The sequence below is a fragment of the Dipteris shenzhenensis genome, chromosome 26 (genome assembly GCF_047967505.1).
Source record: "Dipteris shenzhenensis isolate YYH24624 ecotype China chromosome 26, Dip_SZ_1.0, whole genome shotgun sequence".
Taxonomy (NCBI): Eukaryota; Viridiplantae; Streptophyta; class Polypodiopsida; order Gleicheniales; family Dipteridaceae; genus Dipteris; species Dipteris shenzhenensis.
In genome coordinates this window covers 1256377-1283982 of record NC_141621.1, presented here as the reverse complement: position 1 = coordinate 1283982, position 27606 = coordinate 1256377, and the positions used below count along the sequence as shown (strand labels likewise).

General features: G+C 44.5%; 1 protein-coding gene across 1 annotated transcript in view; it reads right to left on the bottom strand.

Annotated features, from left to right (window-relative positions):
• LOC147884515 (cyclin-T1-3-like) overlaps nucleotides 1-24029 on the bottom strand; it is a 46684-nt gene extending 22655 nt beyond the window's left edge. Inside the window, exons 1-2 of the mRNA XM_087397316.1 lie at nucleotides 23924-24029; nucleotides 23505-23756 (exon numbers count right to left, since the gene is read on the bottom strand). Of these exons, the coding sequence (XP_087253442.1) occupies nucleotides 23505-23734 (230 nt within the window). The 5' untranslated portion in view covers nucleotides 23735-23756; nucleotides 23924-24029. The remainder of the gene's footprint in view (nucleotides 1-23504; nucleotides 23757-23923) is intronic.
• Between the last annotated feature and the right edge of the window lie 3577 nt (nucleotides 24030-27606).

The window sequence follows — 27606 nt, the reverse complement described above, 5'->3', positions numbered from 1 at the left end:
GCCCCTCACTATCTATCGACCTCTTGTCCACTTTTACTTCTTCCAAGATTGGCTACCTCTTAACTTCCGACTAAGGCTTTCATGTCCTCCCAACATGTCTCAAACTCCCATCCCTCCATCCCTTTGGCTCTTTCCAATAACAGCTATTGTAAGCCAAACGTGTACTTGTTTTCAAGATAAAGCATTAGTTTGATAGTTCTTTTCTGTAGAAATTTAAATTGTTTAGTTTGGTGTATCTAGGAGAGGCTAGTGTTGCATGTGTGTGTGTGTGTGTGTGTGTGCACATGTGCATGCACACATGCTTGCTGCATGCATGTGTGCAAGCGTACATGTGTGCACAGGATCATGAGGGCCTACGGATTGAGCATTTTGCACATGGGCAAGAGGTCTAGCACAGATGTTCAACCATGCTATATGCCACGGCTTCCCACCTGCTTGGAGCACTACCACTACCGATACACAAAGCAAGAGACCCCATGGATACTGGAAACTATCACACCCTCATGATTGGCCACACATTGGCCAAGATTTATGGATTTGTAATAGAGAGGGAGATCAGTAGTCATACAGAGGCTCTGGGGTAGCACGCACTAAAACAGGCACGATTCTGAAGGCAGCATTCCACTCTAGATCACACCTTCACTTTGAGTGCTATCATTAAGAAGGCAAAGTCCAAACACCAGAAAGTCTACACTTGCTTTGTGGACCTTCGGAAGACCTTCGACACCGTCCCACGATCTATCACATGCAAGCGTACATGCGTGCACAAGATCATGAGGGCCTACGGATTGAGAATTTTACACATGGATAGAAGATCTTAGCCCGGTTCTAGCACAGATGTTCAAGCTCTTTCCAATAACATCTATTATAAGCCAAACGTGTACTTGTTTTAAAGCTAAAGCGTTAGTTTGATTGTTCTTTTTTGTAGAAGTTTAAGTTGTTTAGTTTTGTGTATCTCCAAGCAGATGTTCAACCATGCTATATGCCACGGCTTCCCACCTGCTTGGAGCACTACCACTACCGATACACAAAGCAAGAGACCCCATGGATACTGGAAACTATCACACCCTCATGATTGGCCACACATTGGCCAAGATTTATGGATTTGTAATAGAGAGGGAGATCAGTAGTCATACAGAGGCTCTGGGGTAGCACGCACTAAAACAGGCACGATTCTGAAGGCAGCATTCCACTCTAGATCACACCTTCACTTTGAGTGCTATCATTAAGAAGGCAAAGTCCAAACACCAGAAAGTCTACACTTGCTTTGTGGACCTTCGGAAGACCTTCGACACCGTCCCACGATCTATCACATGCAAGCGTACATGCGTGCACAAGATCATGAGGGCCTACGGATTGAGAATTTTACACATGGATAGAAGATCTTAGCCCCGGTTCTAGCACGGATGTTCAAGCTCTTTCCAATAACATCTATTATAAGCCAAACGTGTACTTGTTTTAAAGCTAAAGCGTTAGTTTGATTGTTCTTTTTTGTAGAAGTTTAAGTTGTTTAGTTTTGTGTATCTAGGAGAGGCGTGCGTGCGTGCGAAAGATTGTTTCTTTGGACATGTTTGGTGGGGGTTTTTTCAGTGGGAGTCACTTTGGCCAAACGTGGGATTACAGGTCCTCATTGCTTGAGGTGTACTCTTTCTTCAGAGACAGTCCCACATCTTTTCTGTGGTTGTCCTCATTCCAGAGCTCTATTGGATAGCATCTCTCACTGTCTTCAATTGAGATTTCCGGGTCATCGGTTTGGTAAATTTTTCTCGTTATTTGGCAGATTTCTTCCCGCATAGGCCCAATACACTCTTTTTTTTCATTGGGTCAGATTTTGGACGCTATGGACAATTTGCAAGCAAAGGAATCAAGTTTTCTTAAGGAGCCCATTGCTCAAACCATATGAGTCTTTTAGAGCATCATTACGGCAATCTCTGTATGATGCTTGTCATGAGAATGACTTGGATGTACCTTCTCTAGAGGTGTTTTTCCACTGCTTTTGATTTTTCAAAATAGGCTTTTCTCGAGACTATTCTCATTGTAAAAACTTTTTCTAATATAAATACAGTGGTTTCACCCAAAAAAAAAAGTGTGTGTACGCACATGTGCATGCACGTGCACGAACACATGCTTGCACGCATGCATGTGTGCAAGCGTACATGCGTGCATAGGATCATGAGGGCCTATGGACTGTGCATTTTGCACATGGGGAGGAGGTCTTAGCCCAGGTTCTCGCACAAATGTTCAACCATGCTGTATGCCATGGCTTCCCAACTGCTTGGAGCACTACCACTATTGTACCGATACACAAAGCAAGAGACCCCATGGATACTGGGAACTATCAAACCCTCATAATTGGCCAAGATTTATGACTTGGGATGTTGTGGATTTGCCACCAGGTAAGAATGCCATAGGTACACGGTGGGTTTTCAAAGTCAAAAGAAAACCAGATGGGTCCATTGATCGGTACAAGGCAAGGCTGGTTGCAAAAGGATATGCTCGAAAAAAGGGCATAGATTATGAGGAGACTTTTGCTCCTACATCCAGGATGACAACCAAAATTTCAGTTATAGCCATGGCTGCAAATTTTGAATGGAATGTTCATCAGTTGGACATTAAAACAGCTTTCCTTAATGGAGACTTGTTGGAAGAGGTTTATATACCTAGATGAATCCAAGAACATTCCCAAACTCATCCTCTAAAAACACAACATGGTGCAGTTTCAATCTCATGATAGTCACTCACAAGGTTGAAAACCATAAACTCCATCATGCATAGCAGGGACTAGCTACTATGACATCCCCACTGACGTCATTAGCGCCCAATAGTGGGTGTAGACCATAGTATAAAAATATGCTCTCACACATACAAATCCACACACCCACACATACTTGAGCATCCATTTATACAAAGTCTTCGTACTGAGTTTCTGTCGGCACTCCGGAGGTGAAGGGCAGACAACCTCCGAGCTTTGAAATTTCAAGAAATGCACTTCACGTATGCAAGCTGAATAAAGCTTTGTATGGGCTGAAACAAGCCCCACGTGCATGGTATGCCAAAATTGATGCCTTTCTGACCAGCAAGGGGCTGCACAATAGTCCAACTGAGAGCACCCTCTACATCAAGAAGGATGGGGGGGATATTCTGGTCATCATTCCTGATGTAGATGACATGCTGCTCACCTGATCAAATGAGGAAATAATTGCAAATTTCAAGGCCCAATTGAAAGCTACATTTGATATGTCAGACTTGGGGTTGTTACATTTCTTTTTGGGGATCCAGTTTATTCAAGAGAAACATGGCATTGTTATGTCTCAGTCCAAGTATGTTCAAAAGCTCTTGGACACATTCAACATGCATGATTGCAAGCCTATGTCCACTCCCATGGAGCCGGGGCTGAAGCTTACAATGCATGATGCAGGTGAATCAATTGATGTCACACTCTATAGTCAGGCTGTTGGATGCCTCATTTATCTCTGCAATACACGACCTGATATCCAGTTTTCAGTTTCTCAGGTAAGCAGGTATATGCACAGCCCAAAGACTATGCATTGGCAGGCTGTAAAACGCATCTTCCGTGACTTGCAAGGTACAAAGTCTTTTGGCTTGATGTTTCCCAAGGGGGGTGACTTGCAGATGCATGCTTACAGTGACTCAGATTGGGCTGGAGACTATGATACTGGGCAGTCCACCAGTGGGAATTGTTTCTTTCTAGGACATGCTTGCATTTCTTGGTTAAGCAAGAAAAAGTCTACAGTGGCTACCTCCTCATGTGAAGCTGAGTACAGGGCAGCTTTCACAGCGACAGTTGAATGTGTTTGGCTGCGTCATTTATTTGCTGATCTTCATCTTTCATTGGAGGGTCCTTCTCCGATTCTCACTGATAGTCAGAGTGCTATAGCAATGGCAAAGAATCCTGTGTTTCATGCTCGCACGAAGCACATTGAAGTTCACTATCACTATGTCAGAGAGAAGTTGCATGCAGGAGAGATCAGTATGATCTATGTGTCAACACATGACAATGTTGCAGACATCTTCACCAAACCACTTCCACGTTAAAAGTTTGAGACATTTCGTAGTGCCCTGAACTTATATCCTTTTGGTGATTGATCATTTCCTTGTACATGACATTGGCACTGCAGGGGGGTGTTAGAATTATTATTATAATTCAGCAGTGACCAATGTAATGTAATAAGTAGGTTAGGGGCACTTTTCCCTCATTTAGAGGTTTTTCCCCTAACCACAGTTAGTTCACTAACTATGGTTAGTGAAGGATAAGGTTTTGTACTTAGACAAAACCCATCCCACTTCTTGTATTAGTCACTTCTTCTATTGCAAGTATTACGTTCAGCTCTCTTGCTTCCTGCTCTCTCACTCTCTTGTTTCTAACATATACCTAGATGAATCCAGGAACATTCCCAAACTCATCCTCTAAAAACACAACAAAGTGCAGTTTCAATCTCACGATAGTCACTCATAAGATTGAAAACCATAAACTCCATCACACATAGCAGGGACTAGCTACTATGACATCCCCACTGACGTCATCAGTATAAAAGTATGCTCTCACACATACAAATTCACACACCTACACATACTTGAGCATCCATTTATACAAAGTCTTCGTACTGAGTTTCTGTCGGCACTCCGGAGGTGAAGGGCAAACTCAGCCATGACGAAGGCTAGCACTAAAGGAGAAGGCTAATCATAAAGTAGTCAAATCTCTTCATTCAAGCTACAACTGCTTGTGAAGTCTAAACGATTTCATTTTAGTCTCTCCCAAACGAGCATCTAAATCTAAATCTAGTTGATAGGGCAACGCACCATTTAAGATAGAAAGAATTATCGCAATACCAGCAAGCCACAACTTGGACGAAAACTTCACAAGGTGAAATTTGCATGTCCGCTAATACGACAGAAGCATATACTTAGATGAATCCACGAACATTCCCAAACTCATCCTCTAAAAACACAACAAAGTGCAGTTTCAATCTCATGATAGTCACTCATAAGATTGAAAACCATAAACTCCATCACGCATAGCAGGGACTAGCTACGATGACATCCCCACTGACGTCATCAGCGCCCAACAGTGGGTGTAGACCATAGTATAAACATATGCTCTCACACATACAAATCCACACACCCACACATACTTGAGCATCCATTTATACAAAGTCTTCGTACTGAGTTTCTGTCAACACTCCAGAGGTGAAGGGCAAACTCAGCCATGACGAAGGCTAGCACTAAAGGAGAACGCTAATCAAAAAGTAGTCCAAATCTCTTCATTCAAGCTACAACTGCTTGTGAAGTCTAAACAATTTCATTTTAGTCTCTCCCAAACGAGCATCTAAATCTAAATCTAGCTGATAGGGCAACGCACCATTTAAGATAGAAAGAATTATCGCAATACCAACAGGCCGCAACTTGGATGAGAACTTCACAAGGTGAAATTTGCAAGTCCACTAATACGGCAGAAGCATATACCTAGATGAATCCAGGAACATTCCCAAACTCATCCACTAAAAACACAACAAAGTGCAGTTTCAATCTCACGATAGTCACTCATAAGATTGAAAATCATAAACTCCATCACGCATAGCAGGGACTAGATCAATAATAGAGAGGGAGATCAATAGTCATACAGAGGCTCCAGGGCAGCGGGCACTAAGACAGGCACGATTCCAAAGGCAACATTCCACTCTAGATCACATCTTCACTTTGAGTGCTATCATTGAGGAGGCGAAGTCCAGACACCAGAAAGCCTACGCTTGCTTTGTTAGACTTTTGGAAGGCCTTCGGCACCGTCCCACAATCAAGAAACTACAGGAGATGCAGATTCCAGAGACTTTGATTTGGGGTGTGATGAGCCTATATGAGTCCGTAAAAGGAAGATTTTGCGCCCCAAGGGGTTTATCGGATTGGGTCAAGAGCACAATAGGGGTGAAGCAAGGCTGCCCCCTCTCACCAACTCTTTTCGAACTCTACGTTGATGAGATTGCATTCTTCATAGACTGCCTAGGGGGCGAGGAATCACTTCTAGCTGACCTCATGATACATATATTTCTATACGTTAATGACATCGTCCTCATATCATCTTCAACGAAGGGGCTGCTGAGACATTTAGAGGCCCTAGAGGTATTCTACAAAGAGAGAGACCTGATAGTCAACCTTGGGAAGACCAAGGTTATGATCTTCAACACCTCACGTGCAATGCTTCACCAAAATAGCTTCATTTACCGAGGTGAGCTAGTGCAATTGTAACCGGCCTTCAGTTTCCTAAAGGGCAGTAGACCATAACTTGCATTGCATATTCATTAGTCACAACCACATTGCATCATTCCAACCACTTAACTTTAAACAATACCACTTAGAAACAACTGGAGAAATAATTGGATGGAGGCTAGAGTGCCCCTACTCAATGAAACGAAGTACAAGACACCACACTAGCCCCAAACACTTGGCACCCCGTCCGGTATTTATTTATTCTTTAGGAATGAAATTGGTACATACAACAAGGGCTCACCCTTGTGCTCTGCCCCAAGGGCTATCCACTGTCCAAGCCAAACCTTGGCTATAACCTGCATTCCATCCTAGTGCACACACTAGTACCCAAGTGCAAGCTAAGGCATTCACCATTCATCCATGACCAACTGTAAAGGTATCCAAGCATTCCACAAAGACTGTAACCAACTGTTAATGACCAGGCATCCATACACTTCCCAAAATGCTCAAGCAGCCTCAAGGCATCCAAATGCAGCACACTACCCCTCTAGCACTCTCCCACGCACACCCTCGGTAACTCAGTGTCTGCTTAAGTCTGTAAGGTCCAAAGGAAGCTCCAAACAACAAATGGAGCAACAACAAGCTTCCAAAAATCACCAAATGCAATCACATGAAAGGGATGGCGACAAGAGAACTCAAACCAGCTTCAACTGACTTCAATCCAGCTCCAAAAACACCTCCAGGGGCAGCAGATCCAGACTCGAGGCTAGCAGGGCAAAAGGGCAGCTAGAAGAATGAAAGAGAGAAAGTTATATAGGCAGAAGAGGGGGGAAGGGAGCAAGCAAGTCTCGGGCAGGAGATGAGAAACGATCAACCAACAGAGAGCGCCACCAATCGTGCAAGAGGATCGTACGTTCAGCCGTACAACTTGGAAAACTGCACGTACATTAATCAATGCACCCCATACAACAGGTTCCGTACATCACCAATCAAGGCCTTGGGAGTCGTGCAACAGCTTGTACACTTACAGCCAGCCTCGATCCACATGCAAAGCAGTCATAAAAGCCCCGTACAGCTAATCTTGGGAAGCGTGCCAACAACTAGATTAGGGTTGCTGAACTAGGCCCGAACCCTTAAAAATTAGGGTTTGGGACATCAACCCTAATGTCTAAACCTCACTTAAACTCACATAAACTAACACCTTAACTCCGTCATATCCAACAATCTTGAAAGCCAAACAAAATGCCCAAGATTCAAATCAAGTAGAGAGCAACTCTAGGCAAGATGAAGACGTCCAAATATTGGTAGGACATGTACTACGCCCTGGAGCTGGAATACCATGCCACTATGCAAGAGCTTGCTAAGGCGATCGAGCCAGTCAGCCCAATATGGGTACACTGACCATCTTGTAGAGTCACTGCTTAAAGCAACTCAGAGAATTTGAAACGGTTCAAAAATAGCTGCAGGATTTGGATGGAGCCATTGCCGAAAGCAAGCAAAGGGAACATCCCACCCTCAAGTTGAGAGAGAATGATACAAAAATCAACAAAACTAGTAGGGAAGTACCATCCTACAACTTACCATGCAAAACTAGCAAGGAATAAACATCCTGCAAATAATAAAGCAGCCTAGAAAGAGGAGACTCTCCAATTTCTGGCTGTTACAATTATTCATACCAATATTGCTGCTTTTTACCGAAGGAAAACAAATCTCCTAGCACGTGTGGCTGTCCTTTTTTGCTTCTTGTGCTCCCATAGGTTGTTTCTGTTTACGGTTGGGACAATCTTTGGCCTGATGGCCCTCTTCTTTGCAAAGGAAACACTTTCCAGCTTCAAATAGGGCTTGCCGTTCCTCAGAAGGCAATCTCTCTCTGGTACTGGGCTTACTATCAAGTCGCGGGTCCACATCAAACTTGACTTTGGTCGTCTTGGCAAATTTCCTTTTCATGAAAGAGTCATCATGTTGCTTACCTTTGAACCTTGGAGTCATCCCTTGCATGAGAGCATAGGCTGTAGTAGCATTCTCAATCAGCTGAGATATGTTGGAGACCTTTGTCTTGGTGCAATAATCACGAAGCTCCTATGGTAGCCCACAACAATACTTTTCCACCTATTCAAATAGTGATACAGTCCTATACGAGCTGACTGGCAATAAGGCCTCCCAGAACTTTTTGTTATACTCTTCAAGATTCTTACAGTTTGCGGCATCCAGCTTATGCCATGCTGTCATTATATCCACTTCAAAAGTGGTGATGCGCCAAGCAGATGAGAAAACTTGCTTGAACTCGACCCAAGTATTAGGGGCTTTACCTTGCAAAAGCAAATTGGTCCACCATTGGAGTGCGTTGCCCTCCAAGAAGGTGGCTGCCTTTCATACCTTGGAAGACTCTCTGAAATGACCACCGGAATAGGCAGCAGCATCAAACTGTTGCACAAATGTCAGAGCCTTCAATCTGTCCTGCATCCCATTGAAAATTTCAAACTTCACAGCTGCCCCTCCCTCCTTATAATCTTTCAGGGGCTGTAAATATGGTGGAGGCATCATGGATCCCATATTATGTACCATATTGCATGTGCCCATGGTGGGGTTGACCATTCCAGATCCCATTCCCTGCATCTATGGCACACTCCAAGTGTTGCTCATCATTCTGGGGATCCTTGTCTGCATACCGGGCTGCATCCCTATGTTTGCATACATCATATTGGTATTTGCAAGGGGCATTCCACCCTCCATATGCTGCTGCAAATTCTGCATTCCTGGCTAGAAACTACCCAAGTATGTACCATGCATACTAAGCCCTTCCGTGGGCTGATTGACTGAAAAACTGATCCTCTGCCAAAATATCCTGGATGCTTCATGGGCTGAGGGAGGACTTGCTGTCCTTGATTAACTGAATGAAAATTATTGACATTACCCACTACAGGGGTGACTGTGGGCATCTCTGGTGGCTGTCCACTGAAAGATACACGCCTCTAAGTCTTCTTATGCTTTGTTTGCTTCTTCTCAGCTGTCTTTTTGCTTCCAAGGGGAGCATTACTACCAAGAGAAGCTTGCATAATCTCCATGAAAGTCTGTTGCAGATGTGACAGGGCTTCCACTACACTTTGCATTCGTAACTGAAAAAGGGCATTGGGATCAAGCTCCTCTGCCTCATCTACCTCGTCCTGCGGATCCTCAGTGGCATGCTCAAGAGAAAATGCTGTCCCTCATCATTTTGTTCTTCTTCACCCTCACTGGTGTTGTGCTCCTCCTCAAAGCTGTCTGCGTCCTGCTCGAAGATAGTCAATTATCTCTCGCGGTGTGTAATTAAAAAGGAAATGGGGCTTGCTTCACCCAAGGCTGCTTCACCCAAGGCTGCTTCACCCAAGGCTCACCTCTGTAGGAAGATGGTAATGTCCCGGCAACGGAACCACTATAACCAACCTTCAGTTTCCTAAAGGGCAGTAGACCATAACTTGCATTGCATATTCATTATTCACAACCACATTGCATCATTTCCAACCACTTAACTTTAAACAATACCACCTAGAAACAACTGGAGAAATAACTGGATGGAGGCTAGAGTGCCCCTGCTGTCACGATCTGTGACGTATTCCTTTCTCTTTCTAGACTTATGGATGGTTTGATGAATGGACACTTGTGGAAGGGTATGCCCTTTCGACGGGACACTTGCCTTTTCGACGGGACACTTCTTAATGAGGCACAACCCTTCACAAGAGACATTCTAATGAAGAGACATTCCTATTGTAATGTACCCTCTCATCAAGGGTCACACCCTTCACAAGGGGTACACACCTCTTCATGCACATACCCTTTGGAGTACACACCTTTTCATGTGTGACTCTTCACTCTCTATATAAGAGAGGCCCAATTGTATGGATGAATTACATCCACCCTACAGATATTCAAGCAATACAATTATTCCTTGTTCTCTGCTATCTCAGTCTCCTTTCTGTTCCTTAGCACATTTCTAAATATAGTAAATCTAGGATTTCTTACAGTGGTATCAAAGCAAAATTCGCTCCTGCCTGTAGGAAATGCCCCCCACCTTCTAGCGCTGATCTTATACATTTTTGCCGCTAGGACATCCGTGCACATTGTGCATGGAAGAGATGGAGAGGATGAGCGTAAAATTTTTAAACGCCTACCCGGCCTAAAGTCATCATGGCCTCTCCATCTCCCTCACATCACAAGTTGATGTGAATGGACACGACCAAAATCGTGTCTTTTCAAGTGCTTGGGCTGTCCCAAAACCAAGGGACGCACCTTTTCCACCATGGGACACACCTTTTGGTGACGAGTCTCGACTCCTCACTCATGGGACATACCCCATCGTGGACAAAAGGACATACCTATTCATGCAGGGTCACACCCCTTTTAACAATAGGGACATATCCCCTCATGAACAGGTGCACCTATTCCAAGGGTCACACCCCTTCGAATAGGCACACCTCCTAGGCCCCAAGTACCTACAAAAGGGTACCTAGAGGGGTAAAAAAGGGAAAAAAATAAACCCATCCCCTACCCCTAGGTTTACCCTAGCTACCTAGGGTTAACTAAACCCCCCATTTAATTTTTGGGGCAACTAACCCATTAGGCAGCCCAACGAATCGTCGCAGTCTTTTCCCCAAAAACTGCTACGTACGAATTTTCGGCCAGCCCTGCGCAGCACCTGCGTCAGCCGTACGGATTTCCGTACCAGCCTGCGTCAGCCGTACGGCCAGCCACCAGCCTGCGCCACCCTCGCCATTTCTTCCTGCGCAATCAACCATACAGTCCGTACGGTACCTCCCGCCAGTCTGCCGTACAGGCCGTACGGTCAGCCAGCCTGCACCGTACAGGCCGTACGGTCAGCCAGCCTGCATCAGACCTGCGCTATATCTGCACGACCACCCCCCCCCCCTGCGATATCATTGGCCTCGCCAGCCCTCCCTTTTTCCTGCGCAGTCCTTGCCAGCCAAGCCTCGCTCCTGCCGTTTTCCTGCGCAGTCCAGCCCTGGGCAATGTTCTAAGCCTCGCCAGTGACAGCCCGCAGCCCTTGTTTCGCCATTTATTGGGCCCTGCAAAATCAGCACCAGTTGCAGCTATTGGCGCGATGAAGACAGCCTGTTGACAGCCCGGACCAGACACGTATCGAGCACTCCTCGCAAACCATTGCACCATGGATCTCCGGACACCGACTTGCAGCCTTCTTCTACGCAATAACTTGGCAGATTAAAGTATTGCCAGGTGGAGTCTTTCCAATCTGCTTTTTAAGGATTCTCTTTAACAAATTACAGCAAATGAAAGAATCCACATTAAAGCATGGAAACCCCTGGTAATTCACCCGGCCTTTCAAGGACACCTCAGGCATCTGCTACTACACAATATTGTGTTCAAATTGCACAGCCAGCCCATTTTGGAGCCTTTGCATCTTGGGTCTTCTGTGTCACGTGCCCTCCGAGTGACTTGGATCACATCCTCTACCTTCTGCGTGAGGCAAGTCAGTTACATTATTTCCTCAGCACAGTACAGGTTGTGTTCCACGAGACACGAAGATATCCGGAACACGATATTCCTCAGGAGTTTGCTGTTCATTTTTGGAGAGAATTTTACCCTTCACCTTCGGCATCTCCAAGGTACTCTCCACCTCCTTCAGCTCCCAGATATCCTCCTCTACAAGTTGTACCTTCTCCAAGTCAGTATTTACATTCTGAAGGCACTCCCTCTCCTGGATATCCTCCTCTTCCGACAACAGCTCCTTACCCTTTTTCAAATCCGTGGACTCTGCTACCTACCCCTGTCCTATCACGAGCAATAACACCACTTTCAGCATCACTAGTGTTACCTCAGACAGGACCTCCCTTACCAGATTTCCACGGGTGGTTCCATCCTGCCTCGCCTGCCCCCTCCAATATGAGCAACCTCAGGGAGCAGCCCGAACCCTCTTCCAGGAATGGTACAAACTAGAGCGCAAGCTCGCGCTTTTCTCACAGGGATCTCCGACATGTCGCACCGCTCGCGTGAAGCCTCTCCAGAGATTAAAGAATCAAGTCCCAAAAAGACCCCTGAAGGCAACGTCCAAACTGAATCACTATTGCAACTTCAAATATCTCAGCTTCAGGACAGCATCTCCGACTTGGTTCAAAAAGTTCAACAACTTCAAGATTCTCAAAGTCCAACACATACAGAGGATGACGTGACGCAACCAGACGATGATGCGGACTCTTTCCCACCAGAGGTAGAAAACACTGAACTATGTGCCCTCTACCGATTACTTCAAGCTTCCAAAACTAAAAGACCTGACGTCAAACTTCCGGAAGCGTACACTGGTCAACGCAATCGCCGAACAGTTGACCAATGGCTCGCTAAAATGCGCATGTATTTTGACACTGTTGACCTCACGGAAGGCAAAAAGATCGCCTTGGCAGCCTCCCTCCTGAAGGATACAGCATTTCTATGGTGGCAAAGACGCTTAAAGGACGGAAAAAGTGTGTTAACATGGGAACGTTTTGAACACGTGCTCCGTAAGCAGTTTGTACCTGCCAATGCGGACTTCCAAGCACGTTCAAAACTCCGACAGTTGGAGCAAACGGGTTCCCTGTCTTCCTATATCTCTCAATTCACCACATTAGTGCTGGAGATTGATGGTTTAACTGAGGATGATCGCCTTCATGCTTTCATCTCAGGCCTAAATCCCTCGTTACGCATTGATGTTCTTAAAGCAAACATCACCACCACACATGGCGCTACTGCTTACGCAGAGCGCATTACAGATTTCCTAAACACAGGGAAGCAGAGTGCTAATCGCACACAGAACTCTCCTATGGCCAAAGGTGCTCGCCCTCAAGATAACACTAGGTTTCGAAAAAACTTCGGTAATCCAGGTCAGCGACACTCTCAAGATCCCCAGAAGCCTCAGAAATCATTTGCTGGATTCCAACAGAAGCACCCCTCCAAGGATCGCACTTCTTCTTCTTCACAAAGTCATTACCGGCATCCCCAACATAAAGGTGCGGCCACTAACAAGAAGAACAACTCCAGCTCAAAAGGACTTTGTACCATCTGTACAGGCGACCATAGATGGTTCGATTGTCCCAAGCAACCAAAACAAAATTCTAATATGGAACCTAGCACTTCCCAAAAAGAAGATGCTACCTCAGCACAAGACAAGAAAGGCAAAGCTGTTCGAATGGCGAATACCATCCACCTGAGCCTTGCCAGCAACCCCGAACCTTCCCTGGCCACTCAAGTACTTTGCGTTCAAGGATCGATTCGTGGAACAACGGTCACCATCCTCATCGACAGTGGCTGTTCTCATAATTTCCTAGCCAGTTCTGTGGTCGATAAACTTCGGTTGACCACTAGTCCTAGTCTCATGGACTATCAGATTGAACTCGCAAATGGAACGACTTTCTTGTGCAATACCAGGATCAAAAACTTGTCTTTTCACATCCAACATTATACGCACAAGTTGAACTTCGACATCATGCCTCTTTCTCGGTACGATGTCATACTCGGACAACAGTGGCTATACGATTATGATCCATCAATCAGCTTTCGCAGCCATACTATCCAGTTTGTCCACCAGGGAAAACTTATTGAGCTAACTGGATCTAGGGATTCTCCTTCAACCCCAGTTGCCTCTGCCCTACAAGTAAAGAAGTGGGTTCGTAAACGCCAAGTAAAGACTTCACTTCTGTTAGTTACGGCAGTAGAGGAGACACCAACAAAGGATCCTCCTGAATACCTCAACCAACCTTTTTTCCAGCCCTACCTGGATCTTTTTCCACAGGAATCCATGGAAATACTTTCCCACCTTTCAGTTGGAACTGGAAGAGGCTGAAGAAGTCCTGTTGGAAGTCGTCGACTTGCTTTCATTTGTTGACAAGATAAGCAAGATGTAACCATTTTGATGACATCGCTTTTCATCTGAGGCCAGTAGTATGTTGCACTGAGTAACCGATAAGTCTTATTGATGCTTGGATGGGCAGCATAAGGAACTACATGATGCTCTTTTAACAAAAGACGTCGAACATCCTTGTCATGTGGTACACAGACGCGATCTTGATAATACAGAAGGTCGTCCGTATAAGAATAGGATGAGAAAATCTTCTGTTCGGAAGTCGAAGGTTGATCTTTTGAAAGAACCTGTACTGCACGACCACCCCCCCCCCCTGCGATATCATTGGCCTCGCCAGCCCTCCCTTTTTCCTGCGCAGTCCTTGCCAGCCAAGCCTCGCTCCTGCCGTTTTCCTGCGCAGTCCAGCCCTGGGCAATGTTCTAAGCCTCGCCAGTGACAGCCCGCAGCCCTTGTTTCGCCATTTATTGGGCCCTGCAAAATCAGCACCAGTTGCAGCTATTGGCGCGATGAAGACAGCCTGTTGACAGCCCGGACCAGACACGTATCGAGCACTCCTCGCAAACCATTGCACCATGGATCTCCGGACACCGACTTGCAGCCTTCTTCTACGCAATAACTTGGCAGATTAAAGTATTGCCAGGTGGAGTCTTTCCAATCTGCTTTTTAAGGATTCTCTTTAACAAATTACAGCAAATGAAAGAATCCACATTAAAGCATGGAAACCCCTGGTAATTCACCCGGCCTTTCAAGGACACCTCAGGCATCTGCTACTACACAATATTGTGTTCAAATTGCACAGCCAGCCCATTTTGGAGCCTTTGCATCTTGGGTCTTCTGTGTCACGTGCCCTCCGAGTGACTTGGATCACATCCTCTACCTTCTGCGTGAGGCAAGTCAGTTACATTATTTCCTCAGCACAGTACAGGTTGTGTTCCACGAGACACGAAGATATCCGGAACACGATATTCCTCAGGAGTTTGCTGTTCATTTTTGGAGAGAATTTTACCCTTCACCTTCGGCATCTCCAAGGTACTCTCCACCTCCTTCAGCTCCCAGATATCCTCCTCTACAAGTTGTACCTTCTCCAAGTCAGTATTTACATTCTGAAGGCACTCCCTCTCCTGGATATCCTCCTCTTCCGACAACAGCTCCTTACCCTTTTTCAAATCCGTGGACTCTGCTACCTACCCCTGTCCTATCACGAGCAATAACACCACTTTCAGCATCACTAGTGTTACCTCAGACAGGACCTCCCTTACCAGATTTCCACGGGTGGTTCCATCCTGCCTCGCCTGCCCCCTCCAATATGAGCAACCTCAGGGAGCAGCCCGAACCCTCTTCCAGGAATGGTACAAACTAGAGCGCAAGCTCGCACTTTTCTCACAGGGATCTCCGACATGTCGCACCGCTCGCGTGAAGCCTCTCCAGAGATTAAAGAATCAAGTCCCAAAAAGACCCCTGAAGGCAACGTCCAAAGTGAATCACTATTGCAACTTCAAATATCTCAGCTTCAGGACAGCATCTCCGACTTGGTTCAAAAAGTTCAACAACTTCAAGATTCTCAAAGTCCAACACATACAGAGGATGACGTGACGCAACCAGACGATGATGCGGACTCTTTCCCACCAGAGGTAGAAAACACTGAACTACGTGCCCTCTACCGATTACTTCAAGCTTCCAAAACTAAAAGACCTGACGTCAAACTTCCGGAAGCGTACACTGGTCAACGCAATCGCCGAACAGTTGACCAATGGCTCGCTAAAATGCGCATGTATTTTGACACTGTTGACCTCACGGAAGGCAAAAAGATCGCCTTGGCAGCCTCCCTCCTGAAGGATACAGCATTTCTATGGTGGCAAAGACGCTTAAAGGACGGAAAAAGTGTGTTAACATGGGAACGTTTTGAACACGTGCTCCGTAAGCAGTTTGTACCTGCCAATGCGGACTTCCAAGCACGTTCAAAACTCCGACAGTTGGAGCAAACGGGTTCCCTGTCTTCCTATATCTCTCAATTCACCACATTAGTGCTGGAGATTGATGGTTTAACTGAGGATGATCGCCTTCATGCTTTCATCTCAGGCCTAAATCCCTCGTTACGCATTGATGTTCTTAAAGCAAACATCACCACCACACATGGCGCTACTGCTTACGCAGAGCGCATTACAGATTTCCTAAACACAGGGAAGCAGAGTGCTAATCGCACACAGAACTCTCCTATGGCCAAAGGTGCTCGCCCTCAAGATAACACTAGGTTTCGAAAAAACTTCGGTAATCCAGGTCAGCGACACTCTCAAGATCCCCAAAAGCCTCAGAAATCATTTGCTGGATTCCAACAGAAGCACCCCTCCAAGGATCGCACTTCTTCTTCTTCACAAAGTCATTACCGGCATCCCCAACATAAAGGTGCGGCCACTAACAAGAAGAACAACTCCAGCTCAAAAGGACTTTGTACCATCTGTACAGGCGACCATAGATGGTTCGATTGTCCCAAGCAACCAAAACAAAATTCTAATATGGAACCTAGCACTTCCCAAAAAGAAGATGCTACCTCAGCACAAGACAAGAAAGGCAAAGCTGTTCGAATGGCGAATACCATCCACCTGAGCCTTGCCAGCAACCCCGAACCTTCCCTGGCCACTCAAGTACTTTGCGTTCAAGGATCGATTCGTGGAACAACGGTCACCATCCTCATCGACAGTGGCTGTTCTCATAATTTCCTAGCCAGTTCTGTGGTCGATAAACTTCGGTTGACCACTAGTCCTAGTCTCATGGACTATCAGATTGAACTCGCAAATGGAACGACTTTCTTGTGCAATACCAGGATCAAAAACTTGTCTTTTCACATCCAACATTATACGCACAAGTTGAACTTCGACATCATGCCTCTTTCTCGGTACGATGTCATACTCGGACAACAGTGGCTATACGATTATGATCCATCAATCAGCTTTCGCAGCCATACTATCCAGTTTGTCCACCAGGGAAAACTTATTGAGCTAACTGGATCTAGGGATTCTCCTTCAACCCCAGTTGCCTCTGCCCTACAAGTAAAGAAGTGGGTTCGTAAACGCCAAGTAAAGACTTCACTTCTGTTAGTTACGGCAGTAGAGGAGACACCAACAAAGGATCCTCCTGAATACCTCAACCAACCTTTTTTCCAGCCCTACCTGGATCTTTTTCCACAGGAATCCATGGAAATACTTTCCCACCTTTCAGTTGGAACTGGAAGAGGCTGAAGAAGTCCTGTTGGAAGTCGTCGACTTGCTTTCATTTGTTGACAAGATAAGCAAGATGTAACCATTTTGATGACATCGCTTTTCATCTGAGGCCAGTAGTATGTTGCACTGAGTAACCGATAAGTCTTATTGATGCTTGGATGGGCAGCATAAGGAACTACATGATGCTCTTTTAACAAAAGACGTCGAACATCCTTGTCATGTGGTACACAGACGCGATCTTGATAATACAGAAGGTCGTCCGTATAAGAATAGGATGAGAAAATCTTCTGTTCGGAAGTCGAAGGTTGATCTTTTGAAAGAACCTGTACTGCTGTGCCAAAGTCTTTATCATTGAAATACTTTCCTTTGAATGAATTCGGAACATCCACAGATAATGTAGAGATTACCATGGCTGATGCTAGAGGTAACCTGCTGAGAGCATCTGAAATCCACCGTCGAAACCTCCTTATCGGGTTTCTCACACTCAAAATGAAGAAATCCAAAGACAGGTCACCGAACTACTCGACAAAGGTCACATTCGGCCCAGTCGCAGCCCTTTCGGATCTCCTGTACTACTTGTGGAAAAAAAGAACAAGTCTATGCGCCTCTGCATCGACTACCGAGCCCTCAACAAGCTCACTATAAAAAACAAGTATCCATTGCCTCACATTGATGACCTCTTCGATCAACTTCTACATGCAACACAATTCTCCAAGATTGATCTTCGTTCAGGTTATCATCAAATTCGCATACGAGAAGGCGATGAGTACAAGACAGCTTTTCGAACAAAGTATGGACACTATGAATGTTTAGTCATGCCTTTTGGGTTAAACAATGCCCCGGCCACATTCATGACATTAATGCACGACATCTTCAGGCCTTTCCTCGATAAGTTCGTCATTGTTTACCTCGATGACATCCTCGTTTTCAACAGATCACTACATGAGCACAAACAACATCTACACTAAGTTTTTGAAGTTCTCCGCGCAAATTCTCTCTACATCAACATTGAGAAGAGTGAGTTCTTCAAGACCCAACTTGAATATTTGGGACATGTTATTTCAGCTCAAGGTATCTCTGTGGATCCCAAGAAGGTCGAGGTAATCCGAAACTGGCCTACTCCTAAGAATGTTCATGATGTCCGCTCTTTTCTCGAATTGGCAAACTTCTACCATACAAAGGTCTATCAGTTTTCCGAAATCGCAGCTCCTATGTCCGAATTATTGAAAAGCACAGCAGTGTTTCAATGGCTTCCCGAAACAGAGTATAGTTTCCAACAACTCAAGCAAGCACTCACTACCACACCAGTTATGGCTATTGCTGACCCCAACCTTCCATTTGAGGTCATGACCGACGCTTCCGACATCGCTACAGGAGCAGTCTTGATGCAAGAAGGCAGAGTTATTGCTTTTGACAGCCATAAACATTCTGATATCCAAACCCGATATCCGGTTTATGATAAGGAGTTTCTTGCTGTTGTACATGCTTATCGCTCTTGGAAACATTATCTCATGGGAGCCGACTCTGTGGTCAAAACGGACCATCACTCTTTAAAGTACATCTTTACTCAGCCAGTCATGAACGCTCGACAAGCACGTTGGGTTGAGTTTTTGGCCAACTTTCACATGACCATTGAGTACATTCCAGGACTACGCAAGGATGCACAAAGGATGCGGGAGGCGGCGAAAGACGAAGGCGGCGAAAATTCGAAAGAAATCCCGTTTTTAGGGTTTCTGAAAAAACAAGAAATACGAAACGCCGTTTCTTGACGAAACGGCGTTTCCGTTTCGGCGTTTCCGTTTCTGCCCACGAAACGCACGTTTCGTGCAACTATGAGTGGGAGACATTATTCTCACATCCACTGATGGCACACATTTCAGAATATCAGATGTACTCTATGTGCCAGGTATAAAGAAGAATTTGCTTTCAGTGTCCTCACTCAATAGAGGAGGATTTCAGGTTGTTTTTTATGATGACAAGTGTGCAGTCAGAGACAAAGAAAATGAATATGCTTTGAGGTTGTCTGGCACTTTGTATCCGGGTCTTTTTCAGCTTGATTTATATGAAAAAAGATCCCATCTTGCATTATCAGTTAGCACTCCCACTGCTGCGATGCACAATGCGGAGTTATGGCATGCCAAGTATGGGCACATGAGCTATGGTAGCTTAATGACACTTCAAAGGCATGATATGGTTGATGCATTACCTCCTCATGCATGTGAAGGTTGCATTCTTGGCAAAATGCATAGGCTTCCCTTCAAGAAGGATGGTGCAGTGAAAGTTACAAGAAAATTGCAGCTTATTCACAGTGATGTCTGCGGTCCCATGAGGACACCTGCTTTTGGGGGTTATCTCTACTTTGTTACATTCATAGATGACTTTACCAACTACACTTGGGTCTATGGTCTCAAGGCAAAATCAGAAGTGTTTATGCATTTCAAACACTTTGTGGCTATGGTTGAAAATGAGACAGCACTCAAGGTGCAGACACTTCGCACAGATCGAGGAGGGAGTACATGTCTCATGAATTTGAGACATTTCTGAAAGAAAAAGGCATTATGCATCAGCTTACAGTGAGGCTTACACCTCAACAGAATGGCAAAGCTGAGTGGAAGAATCGCACCACCATGGAAATGGATAGATGCATGCTCACAAGTAAGAAGTTGCCTCACAGGTTTTGGCTGGAAGGCCTCATGTGTGCAAACTATATTTTAAATCGGGCTCCTACAAAGGCTTTGAAGACAATCACTCCCTATGAGGCATGGCATGGGAGAAAGCCTTCAGTGGACCACTTCAGAGTTTTTGGTTGTGTTGCATATGCCCACGTGCCTGTGGAGTTCAGACACAAGTTGTCAGATAAGGCACTAAAATGCATTTTTGTGGGATATAGTTCACAAAGCAAAGGCTATCGTCTCTACAATCCTGCTACACGCAAGATTTTTGTCAGTAGAGATGTCATATTCTCTGAAAATTCTGCACATACAAATGCTGAATTTCAGATTCCGGCCTCTTCAGATGATGTGTTTGAGGGGATGCTTCCTATAGCATTTGGTTCCCCCGCTGAAAATCAGAATTTACAGCAACCTCCGCAGAATTTACAGCAACCTCCGCCAGCTCCACAAGTACAGATTCAGCCCCCAGCTGAATTGGTACAGCCTCAGGGTGTGGATGAAGTTGTTAGGCAAGAAATTCAAGAGATACACACAGCCAAAACAGTCCCGCATTGGTTGCTTCAGACTCTCAGGGAGAGTAGGCTTGAAGCGCCATTGCCTGGCAAAACCCGTAGTGCAGTAAGGCACATGGAGGGAGCTCATTCAGCTGAATCAGCTTATGCAGGTACTCTTCTTGATGAGGAGGAGCCTGAGACATTTGAAGAAGCAAAAGATAATGTGCATTGGATGAATGCCATGCACGATGAGTTGCAGTCCATTCATAAAAATCAGGCTACTATGACATCCCCACTGACGTCATCAGCGCCCAACAGTGGGTGTAGACCATAGTATAAAAGTATGCTCTCACACCATAGTATAAAAGTATGCTCTCACATACAAATCCACACACCCACACATACTTGAGCATCCATTTATACAAAGTCTTCGTACTGAGTTTCTGTCGGCACTCCGGAGGTGAAGGGCAAACTCAGCCATGATGAAGGCTAGCACTAAAGGAGAAGGCTAATCAAAAAGTAGTCCAAATCTCTTCATTCAAGCTACAACTGCTTGTGAAGTCTAAACGATTTCATTTTAGTCTCTCCCAAACGAGCATCTAAATCTAAATCTAGCTGATAGGGAAACGCACCATTTAAGATTGAAAGAATTATCGCAATACCAAAAGGCTATCGTGTCAAAATTTCACCTCTCTTAAGTAACACTTGGTACACTTTGGATGAACTGGTTCCACCTTCTAGAATTGGCACATGAGCTGGAGTTGTTTCTGTAGCACCTAACAGATTTGCATTCCATGGGGCACATGATAGGAAGGTGGTTGTAGATGAGATCTTCTAGCTTCTGAGTTCAAACCACCCTGATTTGGTCCCATAACCTTCTTGGGCACGTCCTCCCTTAGGATTTCCTTCCCTCTAGGTTCAGCTCTATTCCAAACCTGATTCACATCACTCCTCATATTTCTTAGCTGGGCGAAAGCATAGTCAAACTTAGTCTTGGATTCTCTTTCCACATCATCAAATTTCTGCCCCAGCATTACATTGAGCTGCCCAACTTGACCAGATAGCTCCTGCTAAGATGCTGCATCATTTTATTTTGCTTCTCCATAATACTTTGCTGTTGCTGCAGCATTGTAGCCAGAAATCCTTCAAGGTCCACTCCAGGCTTGGAAAGAGGAGACTTGGGAGGTGATTGGGAGGTAGACCTTCTTGCCAATCCCTCATGTTCTGGATCTTGCTCACTAATAGGACCACTGTCATTCCAATTGTGTCGCCAAGTCGATGAGTAAGGAGAAGATAATCAAGGTCCTCGTGTCTAGGTCGATGCAAAAGTAAATCAATCATGACGTTCTATCTGGATCCCAACCGCATCATGTCCCGTGGGCCTCTGATCTGGACCTCCTAGGTAGAGGAAGCTCGTCCTTTGGCAAGACTTCAACAGGTTGATCTACAGGTATGATCTTTATAGAGAGAATTTGGGTGATATATATGGAAGGTGACCTACAAGTGAGCACGCTGCAATTGTCTACGCAATCAAACCTACCTAACTAGTCGATGAGTAAGGAGAAGATAATCAAGGTCCTCGTGTCTAGGTCGATGCAAAAGTAAATCAATCATGATGTTCTATCTGGATCCCAACCGCATCATGTCCCGTGGGCCTCTGATCTGGACCTCCTAGGTAGAGGAAGCTCGTCCTTTGGCAAGACTTCAACAGGTTGATCTACAGGTATGATCTTTATAGAGAGAATTTGGGTGATATATATGGAAGGTGACCTACAAGTGAGCACGCTGCAATTGTCTACGCAATCAAACCTACCTAACTATGCCTCATACAAACTACTCACGTTACATCATAGATGTCAAATAGGCTCTTGGTACACTTTTAGTACTAGACCTGAGCATTCACATCAGAAGCTTTCACAGCCACTAACCAAAATGCCCGACATTAGAGCAGCAGAATAAACTCGATTATCTATTGAATGAACCCTAGCTAGGTATGACCAGAATACAAGCTGCTAATGTTACATAAACTGAGTGGGACTGCTCCAACCACCAACCCAAAATGACAAACTTGGTGAATGCTTGCTGAAAAACAGGAGCAAAAAAACGACCAGTATGACACGAGCTGCTTCCAACACCAACGATACACTCCTGATAAAGTGAATAACAGCAAGGCCCCTGATGTCTTAATTGAGGAGTGAAGCAAGCCAACAAGTAAATGCTGACTTTTGCTGTATTTTAGGCTTGAAGAAAGGAAGTTCCCAGGTTCACAGCACCTTCCAGGCAGAACTGAGTCAAAACCAAAATCCCAATCCCATCCCACAGGTGAAACTTTGATGTCAACGCAATACTTTTTGTTTAATTCATGCATCTGCTGCCCATCAGCAAGGCTTTGGCACTGCCTTAGGGCTCTAATGCCAGTATAGCAATTGCATGGGAACTAGGGCTGATATTTTTTGTACCATGTCCAAACTGACCTCTAACGACATGAATTGTAATAAGGACAGTGAGGGAGGGCGAGAGCGAGAGCGAGAGCGAAAGAGAGAGAGAGAGAGAGAGAGAGAGAGAGAGAGAGAGAGAGAAAGTCTGGGTATAATGCATCATGGAAAGCCACCTAAACTGATTAAAATGCCTGAAAAGCAAAGAGGCCTAGACTGATTAAAATGCCTGAAAGGCGGCCAGTTTTAGACAGATGTAGCAAGTATGTAATTAGGGCAATACACTCCTCTCTGACGCGGAAACCAAAGTTAGCACTTGGTCCCGCTTCTGCACAACTGTCGCAAGACTCGTATGCAAACTTTGAGGTCCAAGAAACGTATTATTTGTTATAAGGTCGCCGTTGTCTTTTAACACCTCTTTTCAAAATTATGTATAAATTCAGTCCCCCAACGCTGAAATAGGAACGGAGATCGATTCCCACCAACATCTTAGAAGACCACTGTCACCAAAAGGATGACATTTAGGGCAATCAAAGAAGAATATAAACAGACCCAACTTGCGACCTTCAGAATTAAGAACATTGCCTACCGGAAGCGATCGAGCGTCGAACTGTACTTACACTTTAAGTCGCATGCCGAGGTCTTGCAAGAAGGTGCAATACGACTTCCGGAAGTAACTTTCCTTCTTAAGGTCTATGCAATCCATCCGTGAAGGCGAACTCTTTTCGATGTACTCGCGTGAGAAATACCAATTTGAGCTTGAGTGATCCGGCTCCTCCAGCTTGCCATGCGACGCTCCGGATGTTGCGAGTGCTATCTGGGAAGCATCTCCTTGCAGGAAGCCTGCCATCTTCCAATTACCCTTCTCCTGCCTGACCACCAAAGGGCAGACTATATAAGCTCGGGCAGGGTTTCCGGGAAAGGACAGATAGTGCAGCACGACTCGACGAGCTGTGCTCAAGCAAGGGTGAATGAAAGGCAAGGCAAACAACAGGATGCGAAGATGCACAGAAGAAATATGTGCAGAGAGCGAGGATACCTGGGGTGAAGATGGAGGCGGTAGGGCTCCTGAAAGTGCTTCTGAAAAACGGAAGAGCAACAGCAAAAGAGGCAGAACAACAGTCCCTCGGCCCTTTTACCTCTTTATTTTGACTATTAGGCTTTTTTGAACGTTACAAACTACTTTTTGCATTTTTGGCCTGCCCTAGGGGGAACGGATTGAGTATTTTCCAAAGGGTAAATTAGGGATTTATTAAAAACAAAATCAGACGCATTTTCTTTTGGTTTTGTTATAGGCTACACCGAGAGTTTTTGGCATTCGCTTCATTTCATTTTGGTAGGATTCCATTTTCGAGGCTTCATATTACATACTCCCAACCCCCTTGGTCTTTGTACCAGCAACCTATGACACTCTCCATCTATGCATGTTTACCTTTAAAGTCGCCAGGAGCAACTCTCAACGCGTTCTCTATGATATTCACCTCGTAGTTGAACCTTTCCATCAAGGAACAATTGGACCACTCACAATGTAAGAAAATGAAAGGTACCAAAACAACTTTATGTGCTTCTGTCCTGGCGATAAACCATTCAATACCAATTTAGTTCGCATACAAGTAAAATCTGATCAGTGCAGCTTTCTGTAGAGACATGCAGATCAAAAGCTTTCCTTTGAAGCCCAGCCCACGCTCTAAATTCCTCATGTGCTTAGTAAAGCCACCGTCTCACACCTCTCATCGACAAGTTGATTCAAGTTCTGTGCTTCTGTCCTGGTGATAAACCATCCAATACCAATTTAGTTCGCATACAAGTAAAATATGATCAGTGCAGCTTTCTATAGAGACATGCAGATCAAAATCTTTCCTTTGAAGCCTGGCCCATGCTCTAAATTCCTCATGTGCTTAGTAAAGTCACTGTCTGACACATCTCATCAACAAGTTGTTTCAAATTCTATGCTTCTGTCCTGGCGATAAACCATCCCATAACAATTTAGTTCGCATACAAGTAATATATGATCAGTGCAACTTTCTATAGAGACATGCAGATCAAAAGCTTTCCTTTGAAGCCCAGCCCATGCTCTAAATCCTCATGTGCTTAGTAAAGGCACTGTCTTACACATCTCATCGACAAGTTGTTTCAAGTGCTTGGCATATATCATTTGAATCTTTTTTACTGCACGTAGGATCATCATGCATCGATACCCCTTGCAGTACTACACAGAAAGCATGAAGTTTCAAAGTGCCATCTACAGCGACGCTTGGTTTGATTGCCTAATTTCTTATGTGTAGTCTCAAATTTTCTTCCTTCTAATTCAATTTCTATTGTTGGAGAGATACATAACAAAAGTGGATGGTGTGTTGATGACAGGGACTCTTTGGCTAAAGGTATCCTAATCTTTTAGTTATAAGCTTCACGAACAATTAATTGCATGCATTGCTTTAGCAATAGGAGTACGCGAGGCAACAAACTGAAGGAGACGTCAGTTGAGGTTGAGTGTTTTTAGCTTTCTATGTACTAAGACTGCATTTTTTACATCCAATTAATGCATATTCCATATGCTAGTTATCGCCTATGATATCTCTAATGGAATACACTTTGTCTATTAGAGCATGTGTTTCTTCACAGTCTTGTCCATATTGTTGTGCAAATCCTTTACAGCAAGTCTAGGTTCTTATCTTTCAATTCTACCATCTTAATTATACTTTACTTTGTATGTCCATGTATTTGCCATTGCCTTCTTATCTTTCAATTTTACCATCTTAATTATACTTTACCTTGTACATCCATATATTTGCAATTGCCTTCTTTTCTAGTGGTAATTCCATACTTCCATGTGTTGTTCTTACACAAAGCATTCTTTCTTCATTCATTGTTGTTTGGCATTTTGGCTTTTGACTTGCGTCTTCAAAATGAAGAGACTTTTAGTTGCCTAATAGTTATCATAATGATGTAGCTCATGCTTTCAACTTGAATAGGCTTTCTTTTCTAAACGTGTCACCCTTGGTGGTTATCTCGTGGTTATTTCCTGTCTCTAGTAGATGGCTTGAGTTTTTGTGATGCTACAAATTCATCAATCTACTTGTTCTAGTTGTCCTTTATATACCCAATTAACCATTTGATCCTCCCAATGTAATATCCGTTTTAACTTAGAGGACTTTCCTAGAATCCATGCTGCTATAAACCTCTTCAACTATACTCCTCATTTTAGGAGTTTGTATGGTGTATTATTAGCTCCTCTAAATTTGATGACTTAGCCAAATAAAGCTCCAGATGGTTCCATAACCTTATGGGGCTCAAAGCCCACAATGATATGTTATTCACATGAAATGGATTTCAAAAGAGCTTCTCTATTATGAAGCAAGACAAAATGTCATGCCCAACTCCTGACGTCCGAACATGGCATGTCAAAGACATAGTTTGATGAGAATACAATAAAAGTCCCACTTAAAGAAAATATGAGACTTAAGGAGGACGATGATAATATGCTGTACTTACTTTGCTAACACTAACACCACTAGGTTCTTACATCAACCCCTACTAACACCTTCTTCCTACTAACTTACACCTTAGATTTTTCTTTTTCTTCGTCTTTCTTTTAAAGGTCACAATTACTCAGCTCCACAATCCATCCACCCAACATCTAGTCATTGCAATCGCTCATGTCATGCCATGCAGATTATAGCAGAATTCAATGCTGGAACCAACATCAGCCAGATAAAATATTCATCCTACTAGCAACAACTCCACAACAAAGGACCCACTGAAGCCCACTGAAGCAACGTAGCTAGGGAAGGTTCCGCAAGGGCACGAAAGGACTAATCTTGAACGACACCCTCCATCAACCATGACCTTTGCATGATCCATGGGACTGGATCGAGAACGGGAAGGGGAGCATCTTAATTGATCTAGTTAACAATATGCCACCTTTGGTTGGTAATGTCACTTGATGGTGGATAGCAGCAAGTCCGTAGAGCTAGGATTGTGCCTTGGAGCCAACTGTTCCCAAGAAGATTGTAAGGAATGGGGAAAGAAAGTGGTAAAAAGAGAATAGGGTTGGCCCTCCCTTAAAAAGGTGGCATGTATAAAAGGCTAAATGGTTGACTTTGGTTGCCACTTTTTGATTGCACACATTGGAATACAAGCTCTCTTTCTCCTCTATAGAGTTGTCTCTTGTTCCCTCATAGTGCCTTTCGTGAATGCCATGTTCTCTTCTCCTCTTTCCTTGTTTTCTCCCTCTCTCTTGTCCACTCCCCTCCCTCTTCTTCTCCTTATGGATTCACAATCGCAACAAGTCGGGAGTCGCTAGAGTGACACTAGACCAAGGCATTTGCATGCATTTTTCTCAACCCATAATAGCTTGGAGGAGTACTCCATCGACATTCCTGCAAGATCCCCATGACATGTGAGTCACCGCTGGACTACACAATATGATCCAATCAATAGGAAAACTATAATCTCTGGGGACATAGAATTTGATGAAGAAATTGAATGGAATCCTCAAATTCACAAGAGAATATTGTTCCATCAAGCCAAATACATACAAAGAGAATGATGGGGTTAGTAAATGAAGGTGGAAAAAATCTATGAGGATCATAAGAAAGTCATCTAAACCCATTTTGATGTCATCTAATTCACCCTACAATCAAACTCATTCCTTGGAGCTGTTCATATAGGACCACTTATGGAGGAGCGCCTTGGGACACCAGGGGTTGATATGTCTTTGAC